The following is a 10,000-nucleotide window of genomic DNA, read 5'->3' on the forward strand; positions in this document are numbered from 1 at the left end:
AGTCATGAAAAAGTCATTAAAAAAGTCATGAAAAAGTCAGTAAAGTCATGAAAAAGTCATCGATAAGTCATATAAAAGTCATAAAAAAGTCATAAAAAAGTCATAAAAAAATAAAAAAAGTCATAAAAAAGTCATAGAAAAGTCATAGAAAAGTCATGAAAAAGTCATGAAAAAGTCATGGAAAAGTCATGGAAAAGTCATAAAAAAGTCATGGAAAAGTCATAGAAAAGTCATAGAAAAGTCATAAAAAAGTCATAGAAAAAGTCAGAAAAGTCATAGAAAAGTCATGAAAAAGTCATAAAAAAGTCATAAAAAAGTCATAGAAAAGTCATAGAAAAGTCATGAAAAAGTCATAAAAGTCATAGAAAAGTCATGAAAAAGTCATAAAAAAGTCAGAAAAGTCATGAAAAAGTCATAGAAAAGTCATGAAAAAGTCATAAAAAAGTCATGAAAAAGTCATGAAAAAGTCATAAAAAAGTCATAAAAAAGTCATGAAAAAGTCATAGAAAAGTCATAAAAAAGTCATAGAAAAAGTCATAGAAAAAGTCATGAAAAAGTCATAAAAAAAGTCATAGAAAAGTCATAAAAAAGTCATGGAAAAGTCATAAAAAAGTCATAGAAAAGTCATAAAAAAGTCATAGAAAAAGTCAGAAAAGTCATAGAAAAGTCATGAAAAAGTCATAAAAAAGTCATAAAAAAGTCATAGAAAAGTCATGAAAAAGTCATAAAAGTCATAGAAAAGTCATGAAAAAGTCATAAAAAAGTCATGAAAAAGTCATAGAAAAGTCATGAAAAAGTCATAAAAAAGTCAGAAAAGTCATGAAAAAGTCATGAAAAAGTCATGAAAAAGTCATAGAAAAGTCATAGAAAAGTCATAAAAAAGTCATAAAAAAGTCATAAAAGTCATAGAAAAGTCATGAAAAAGTCATGAAAAAGTCATAAAAAAGTCATAAAAAAGTCATGAAAAAGTCATAGAAAAGTCATAGAAAAGTCATAGAAAAAGTCATAGAAAAAGTCATGAAAAAGTCATGGAAAAGTCATAAACTCATAAAAAAGTCATGAAAAAGTCATGAAAAAGTCATAAAAAAGTCATAAAAAAGTCATGAAAAAGTCATAGAAAAGTCATAAAAAAGTCATAAAAAAGTCATAGAAAAGTCATAGAAAAAGTCATAGAAAAAGTCATGAAAAAGTCATAAAAAAAGTCATAGAAAAGTCATAGAAAAGTCATAAAAAAGTCATGAAAAAGTCATGGAAAAGTCATAAAAAAGTCATAGAAAAAGTCATAGAAAAGTCATAAAAAAGTCATAGAAAAAGTCAGAAAAGTCATAGAAAAGTCATGAAAAAGTCATAAAAAAGTCATAAAAAAGTCATAGAAAAGTCATGAAAAAGTCATAAAAGTCATAGAAAAGTCATGAAAAAGTCATAAAAAAGTCATGAAAAAGTCATAGAAAAGTCATAGAAAAGTCATGAAAAAGTCATAAAAAAGTCAGAAAAGTCATGAAAAAGTCATAGAAAAGTCATAGAAAAGTCATAGAAAAGTCATAAAAAAGTCATAAAAAAGTCATAAAAGTCATAGAAAAGTCATGAAAAAGTCATGAAAAAGTCATGAAAAAGTCATAAAAAAGTCATGAAAAAGTCATAGAAAAAGTCATAGAAAAAGTCATAGAAAAAGTCATGAAAAAGTCATGGAAAAGTCATGAAAAAGTCATGAAAAAGTGATAAAAAAGTGATAAAAAAGTCATGAAAAAGTCATAGAAAAGTCATAAAAATGTCATAGAAAAGTCATAGAAAAAGTCATGAAAAAGTCATGAAAAAGTCATAAAAAAAGTCATAGAAAAGTCATAGAAAAGTCATGAAAAAGTCATGGAAAAGTCATAAAAAAGTCATAGAAAAAGTCATAGAAAAGTCATAAAAAAGTCATAGAAAAAGTCAGAAAAGTCATAGAAAAGTCATAAAAAAGTCATAGAAAAGTCATAAAGAAGTCATAAAAAAGTCATAGAAAAGTCATGAAAAAGTCATAAAAGTCATAGAAAAGTCATGAAAAAGTCATAAAAAAGTCATAGAAAAGTCATAGAAAAGTCATGAAAAAGTCATAAAAAAGTCAGAAAAGTCATGAAAAAGTCATAGAAAAGTCATAGAAAAGTCATAAAAAAGTCATAAAAAAGTCATGAAAAAGTCATGAAAAAGTCATAAAAAAGTCATAAAAAAGTCATAGAAAAGTCATAGAAAAGTCATAGAAAAAGTCATAGAAAAAGTCATGAAAAAGTCATGGAAAAGTCATAAACTCATAAAAAAGTCATGAAAAAGTCATGAAAAAGTCATAAAAAAGTCATAAAAAAGTCATGAAAAAGTCATAGAAAAGTCATAAAAAAGTCATAAAAAAGTCATAGAAAAGTCATAGAAAAAGTCATAGAAAAAGTCATGAAAAAGTCATAAAAAAAAGTCATAGAAAAGTCATAGAAAAGTCATAAAAAAGTCATGAAAAAGTCATGGAAAAGTCATAAAAAAGTCATAGAAAAAGTCATAGAAAAGTCATAGAAAAGTCATAAAAAAGTCATAGAAAAAGTCAGAAAAGTCATAGAAAAGTCATGAAAAAGTCATAAAAAAGTCATAAAAAAGTCATAAAAAAGTCATAGAAAAGTCATGAAAAAGTCATAAAAGTCATAGAAAAGTCATGAAAAAGTCATAAAAAAGTCATGAAAAAGTCATAAAAGTCATAAAAAAGTCATGAAAAAGTCATGGAAAAGTCATAAAAAAGTCATAGAAAAAGTCATAGAAAAGTCATAAAAAAGTCATAGAAAAAGTCAGAAAAGTCATAGAAAAGTCATGAAAAAGTCATGAAAAAGTCATAAAAAAGTCATAAAAAAGTCATAGAAAAGTCATGAAAAAGTCATAAAAGTCATAGAAAAGTCATGAAAAAGTCATAAAAAAGTCATGAAAAAGTCATAGAAAAGTCATAGAAAAGTCATGAAAAAGTCATAAAAAAGTCAGAAAAGTCATGAAAAAGTCATGAAAAAGTCATAGAAAAGTCATAGAAAAGTCATAAAAAAGTCATAAAAGTCATAGAAAAGTCATGAAAAAGTCATAAAAAAGTCATAAAGTCATGAAAAAGTCATAGAAAAGTCATAGAAAAAGTCATAGAAAAAGTCATGAAAAAGTCATGGAAAAGTCATAAACTCATAAAAAAGTCATGAAAAAGTCAGAAAAGTCATAAAAAAGTCATGAAAAAGTCAGAAAAGTCAGAAAAAAGTCATAGAAAAGTCAGAAAAAAGTCATTGAAAAGTCATGAAAAAGTCATAGAAAAGTCATGAAAAAGTCATAGAAAAGTCATAAAGTCATAAAAAAGTCATAGAAAAGTCATAAAAAAGTCATAGAAAAGTCATGAAAAAGTCATAGAAAAGTCAGAAAAAAGTCATAGAAAAGTCATGGAAAAGTCATAAAAAAGTCATGGAAAAGTCATGGAAAAGTCATAAAACAGTCATAGAAAAGTCATAGAAAAGTCAGAAAAAAGTCAGGAAAAAGTCATGGAAAAGTCATAAAAAAGTCATGGAAAAGTCATGGAAAAGTCAGAAAAAAGTCATAGAAGAGTCATAGTTAATAGTAGACCTGGTCTGAGAGTTTATATTAGACCTGGTCAGAGTGAGTTAATAGTAGACCTGGTCAGAGAGAGTTAATATTAGACCTGGTCAGAGAGAGTTAATAGTAGACGTGGTCAGAGAGAGTTAATAGTAGACGTGGTCAGAGAGAGTTAATATTAGACCTGGTCAGAGAGAGTTAATAGTAGACGTGGTCAGAGAGAGTTAATATTAGACCTGGTCAGAGAGAGTTAATAGTAGACGTGGTCAGAGAGAGTTAATATTAGACCTGGTCAGAGAGAGTTAATATTAGACCTGGTCAGAGAGAGTTAATAGTAGACGTTGTCAGAGAGAGTTAATAGTAGACGTGGTCAGAGAGAGTTAATATTAGACCTGGTCAGAGAGAGTTAATATTAGACCTGATCAGAGAGTTAATAGTAGACCTGGTCAGAGAGAGTTAATATTAGACCTGGTCAGAGAGAGTTAATATTAGACCTGGTCAGAGCGAGTTAATATTAGACCTGGTCAGAGAGAGTTAATAGTAGACCTGGTCTGAGAGTTTATATTAGACCTGGTCAGAGTGAGTTAATAGTAGACCTGGTCAGAGAGTTAATAGTAGACCTGGTCAGAGAGAGTTAATAGTAGACCTGGTCTGAGAGTTTATATTAGACCTGGTCAGAGAGAGTTAATATTAGACCTGGTCAGAGTGAGTTAATAGTAGACCTGGTCAGAGAGAGTTAATAGTAGACCTGGTCAGAGAGTTAATATTAGACCTGGTCAGAGAGAGTTAATATTAGACCTGATCAGAGAGTTAATAGTAGACCTGGTCAGAGAGAGTTAATATTAGACCTGGTCAGAGAGAGTTAATAGTAGACCTGGTCTGAGAGTTTACATTAGACCTGGTCAGAGTGAGTTAATAGTAGACCTGGTCAGAGAGAGTTAATACTAGACCCGGTCAGAGAGTTAATATTAGACCTGGTCAGAGAGAGTTAATATTAGACCTGATCAGAGAGTTAATAGTAGACCTGGTCAGAGAGAGTTAATATTAGACCTGGTCAGAGAGAGTTAATATTAGACCTGGTCAGAGAGAGTTAATAGTAGACCTGGTCAGAGAGAGTTAATATTAGACCTGGTCAGAGAGAGTTAATATTAGACCTGGTCAGAGAGAGTTAATAGTAGACCTGGTCAGAGAGTTAATAGTAGACCTGGTCAGAGAGAGTTAATAGTAGACCCGATCAGAGAGAGTTAATAGTAGACCCGGTCAGAGAGAGTTAATATTAGACCTGGTCAGAGAGAGTTAATATTAGACCTGGTCAGAGAGAGTTAATATTAGACCTGGTCAGAGAGTTAATATTAGACCTGGTCAGAGAGAGTTAATAGTAGACCTGGTCAGAGAGTTAATAGTAGACCCGATCAGAGAGAGTTAATAGTAGACCCGGTCAGAGAGAGTTAATATTAGACCTGGTCAGAGAGAGTTAATATTTGACCTGGTCAGAGAGAGTTAATATTAGACCTGGTCAGAGAGAGTTAATATTTGACCTGGTCAGAGAGAGTTAATATTAGACCTGGTCAGAGAGAGTTAATATTTGACCTGGTCAGAGAGAGTTAATATTTGACCTGGTCAGAGAGAGTTAATATTAGACCTGGTCAGAGAGAGTTAATATTAGACCTGGTCAGAGAGAGTTAATAGTAGACCCGGTCGGGGAGAGTTAATATTAGACCTGGTCAGAGAGAGTTAATATTAGACCTGGTCAGAGAGAGTTAATATTAGACCTGGTCAGAGAGAGTTAATAGTAGACCTGGTCAGAGAGAGTTAATATTAGACCTGGTCAGAGAGAGTTAATATTAATGTAGTGTGTATGGATAAATACAGCATGTTCAGCAGTATCTGATACTGGAATCAGCTCTTCTACCATGTTTGTTTTCTACATTTTCAATAAAATCAATTCAATCAAAAGGTTTCAGGCTCGTAAAAACTAAACTAACATGACTTCCTGTTTCCTGTTGAGGTATGAGAATGGGTGGGGCAAACTAACACCACTTCCTGTTTCCTGTTAAGGTATGAGAATGGGCGGGGCAGCTCTCACCAGCAGCAGGTCACATGTTACCCTTTCAAAGACGTCAACAACTGGTGGATCATCAAAGACCCCGACAGGTACAACTGTCTGACTGTCTGTCTGTCTCTCCCTCTCTTTCTGTCTCTCTGACTATCTGTCTGTCTCTGTGTCTCAGGTGATGTGTCTGTCTGTCTGTCTGTCCTGCCTCCTCACCTGTCTCTCTCTCTCTGTGAGACAGACAGGATCTGGTGGTCAGCAGTCCTCCTCGACCGGTACGTCACGGTGATGTCATCCAGCTGCTTCATGGGATGACATCACGCTTCCTCAACAGGTACGCGCTGTCTGTCTCACCCTCTGCCTGTCTGTCTCTCTAACCTGTCTGTGCCGATCGTGTTTATCTTCAGTTTGTGTGTGTGTGTGTGTGTGTGTGTGTGTGTGTGTGTGTGTGTGTGTGTGTGTGTGTCTCTCTGTGTGTCTGTGTGCGTGTGCGTGTGTGTGTTGCAGTCATGATGTAGCAGCTCCCATGAGCCCTCACTCTCAGGAAGTGTCGGGTTACATTGACTTCAACGTCTCCATGCCGGCTCAGAACCTGTGGAGAGTGGTGAGGTCTTTATACACACACACACACACACACACACACACACACACACACACACACACACATACACACACACACACACACACTCTCACACACACACACACACACACACACACACACACACACACACACACACACACACACACTCTCACACACACACACAGACACACACCCTGAACATTAATATTTAGTGTGGTTGTACCTTGTTATATGTCTGTTATGTCCTGAGTGGTGACAGTATCTGTATCTGTATCAGTCTTTAGTTTGTTTTCATTGTTGAGAATCATAATGTTTATTCTAACTGTTTCCCTGCAGGACGTCCTGAACAGGGAGGCGGAGTCAGAGTCCTGGAAGACCATCCTGTCTGACGTCCGATTGGTCCACGTCAACACCTCAGCTGTCCTCAAGGTACGGACAGGAAGTGACCTCATGTTACTGACAACTGTTGGTAGAAGTGATATTTCTACATGGTAAATAATGTCCTAGTAAGTGTTGTAGAGTCATAGAAACCAACAGACCAACAGTCCTGACATCATGCTGCTCATTCTGGGTAATAATCAGTCATTGAGAGGGGCATGTTCAACATAATAGTTCAGTTAGTGAGGTGATTGATTCTGTGAAGAAACAGCTGTCAGTTATGGCCCATATTTAAGGAAGGAAGGAAGCTAATGTTGTGCGTGCTGGTTATAGTGCATTTCACACTAGGGCTGAACGACACATTGAATTTTCATCGTCATGGCGATATGAACTAGCGCGATGAACACATCCCAACAGACAGCCTGACACGATGAATAAGGAAAACAGTTTACACACTGAGACGACGCCAAGCGTAATACGTCTCCATAGCAGCAGGCGGCGCTGCTCTGCATTGTTTCCATTAACAGTCTGATTATTTACCAGAAAATGAGAACCGGCAGCTGATTGGACGAACGCGTCACGTGGGTCTTTTCTCCAGAACTTCCCAGCCAGACTGTCATGGCGGCTCGTTCAGAATACGATCTCATATTGGACTAAAATAGTTCACCGAAACGTGTTTCTGAAACATCTGAAGAGAGAAATAGGCCGTGCAGCTGCTGAATCTGTCTTCATCTCAGATCAACAAAGGTCAGTTTAGAAGATTTTCGTCGAGCGTTAATTTCTTCTAGTTATAATGCCTCATTTATGTGTAATTTGTTCAATGAAAGCATGTCAGAAATGATCTATTTGATTTCTTTATTCAGTGGGAATAGGCTGTTCAATGTTTAGGTTCACAAAGAACCCATTAAAGCACTAAGACGTGGGAACAGTATAACTAACATTCACATTTGAATATTTATCGCAAGTCATATCGTCATCGCAATATTAAACAATGGTATCGCACATCGCAGCTTTTCCTCATATCGTGCAGCCCTATTTCACACTGAAATACTCAGCTAAATGGGTCGTTCCAGACACTGCTCTGAGGAACAGCAGACTCTGATTAGAAAGTTGATTGGAGAGGAGAAAACATATAAAGAAGAGCAGAAAATGATAGGCTGCTCAGCCAAAATGATTTCAAATGTCTTGAAATGGCATCCAGAGCCTGAACGACGTGGGAAACAACGGTCAACTACCATTCTAATGGATCGAAGAATAGCCAAAATGGTAAAGGCTCAACCAATGATCAGCTCCAGGAAAATCAGAGGAGACTTAGAGTTCCCTGTGAGTACTGTTAGGATCAGAAGAAGGCTATGTGATGCTAAGCTAGCAGCTAGCAGCCCCCGCAAAGTCCCACTGCTGAAAAACAGACATGAACTGAATAGGTTGAAATCTGCCAAAGGACACATTGACTGGCCAAAGGAGACATGGAGCAACATTCAGGGGACTGATGAGAGACAAACTGTTCTTTTTGGGTCTCGGGGCCGCAGACAGTTTGTCCAACGACCCCCATGCTCTGAACTCAAGCCTCAGTCCACTGTGAAGACAGTAGAGCATGGTGGTGTTATGGGATGTTTCTCATACTGTGGTGTTGGCCTATTGATCACATACCAGGGATCATGGATCAGTTTCAATACATCAGAATACTTGAAGAGGTCATGTTGCCTCATGCTGAAGAGGAGATGTCTTTGAAACAAGACGATGACCCAGAACACACCAGGAAGAGAGCAAAGACTGATGTGATGGAGGGGCCAGCCCAATCCCCAGACCTCAGTCCCATAGAGAACATCTAAAACTGTTTCTGAGGCCAAACCCAGTAATGCAGAGGAGTTGTGGGTAATGTAGTTCAATGGTCCGGGGCTGGAATACCTGTTCACAGGTGACTCCATGCAACACAGATGTGGAGCAGTTCTCAGAAATAATGGTTATAACTAAATATTAGGCAGTGAGCCAAAGTAGAGCCAACCCTTGAGACATGATCAGTTCATACAGTACATGTTTGAGTTTGTAAAGAAAAATGAAAATACTGCTATCATTTTGAACAGCCTAATATTCCTTTTTCTTCACTTCCTGTAAAGGTAGAACACAAACCTGATCAATGTTGGTCATGTTTTGATGAGGAGTTGAATGTGCAGTGTTCCCAATGCATTGATATTATGGGATTAAAAGTTATTCTGAGGATATTGAGCATTATTCACTTTTTAAACCCACTGCTATTATTCTCAACACAACTGTGTGTGTGTGTGTGTGTGTGTGTGTGTGTGTGTGTGTGTGTGTGTGTGTGTGTAGCTGAGTGGTGTGTCTCTTCCAGATTGGGGTTTCCGTCAGCTGGAGGTTGTTGCAGAGAAACACTTTAAATCTCAGAGTGTTGGCTGGACCGTGGAGGAGCACAGATATGGAACCAGTACGGACCGATTATTGATTATATGATATATATATATATATATATATATATATATATATATAGAGTACAACCAAGACGATTGAAACGGAGGACGAATGAAACATTGCAGTTATCTTGAAAACCAGACACGTTGCAAATGTCAACTTTTGTCAACACGTCCAGCACGCCAGGTCTACCAGACGCAGGACAGCTGGCGTCATGGCGTCATGCTGCTACTAAGTTAGACCAGCGAACCCAATTTGAGGGCGTCAAGTAAAATGTTTGATGCGGTAATTTTTTTTTTAATGACAGGTTGTATTTATTGTTTCATGTACTGTTGTCATGATCATACGGCAGATTAATTAGTGATTTAAAATGTCCTACAGTGTGGAATGTCAGAGATTTTTAGTTTGGGAGCAAAATAGGTTTAAATGTTAATTGTTGCTGTCGGGACGAAGGAAACCGCTGTTTCCTTCGTCCCGACCAGGCACTAAACCCCATGTATTCTAAGTAATTGCACTAATATCTGTGTTTATACTATATTTTATGCAGGTGAGCCATGGAAAAGTGGTTTTAGAAAGATGTAAATATATTTGGGGTTGTCAGGTAGGGGGTGGAGGTTCCCCATGTTATCCTATGGAGACTGACGGGCTGGGGGTCATGAAGGGAACTTATTTGGATGTGCGGTGGCCTTACCCACAAAAGAACAGAGTGAAATAACATTTTGTACTATAGAAACATGATATAATTGGAAACATGTATTATTCTAGCTATATAAATGGCATAGTGCCGTGGTATCTCCATAACCGTGAGATACGCACTTCACGATGACGGCAATGAGTTGTTAACAGACATTCACCGAGACGTATAGCCCTGCAGCAGTCTATCTGAAATAACACCTATCTGAAGTACCATTCATGATATGTTGCCAAATATTGAAGTTGTGGGAAGTTTACATAGCTTAAACTGTATGTTTCTTTCGTCCCCCATG

The 10,000-nt window shown here is 36.3% G+C and overlaps 2 protein-coding genes across 11 annotated transcripts in view; one reads left to right on the top strand and one right to left on the bottom strand.

Annotated features, from left to right (window-relative positions):
• Positions 1-10,000, bottom strand: part of LOC116056993 (scavenger receptor cysteine-rich type 1 protein M160-like) — a 1,012,348-nt gene that overhangs the window by 355,048 nt on the left and 647,300 nt on the right. The gene's annotated exons all lie outside the window — the stretch shown is intronic.
• Positions 1-10,000, top strand: part of pomt1 (protein-O-mannosyltransferase 1) — a 39,146-nt gene that overhangs the window by 8,700 nt on the left and 20,446 nt on the right. For all 4 annotated transcript variants that reach the window (XM_035999057.1, XM_031309406.2, XM_031309407.2 and 1 more), the window contains 5 exons: positions 5,635-5,730; positions 5,871-5,963; positions 6,137-6,233; positions 6,546-6,638; positions 8,916-9,030. In XM_035999057.1, the coding sequence (XP_035854950.1) occupies positions 5,635-5,730; positions 5,871-5,963; positions 6,137-6,233; positions 6,546-6,638; positions 8,916-9,030 (494 nt within the window). The remainder of the gene's footprint in view (positions 1-5,634; positions 5,731-5,870; positions 5,964-6,136; positions 6,234-6,545; positions 6,639-8,915; positions 9,031-10,000) is intronic.

The sequence above is a fragment of the Sander lucioperca genome, chromosome 2 (assembly GCF_008315115.2).
Source record: "Sander lucioperca isolate FBNREF2018 chromosome 2, SLUC_FBN_1.2, whole genome shotgun sequence".
NCBI lineage: Eukaryota > Metazoa > Chordata > Actinopteri > Perciformes > Percidae > Sander > Sander lucioperca.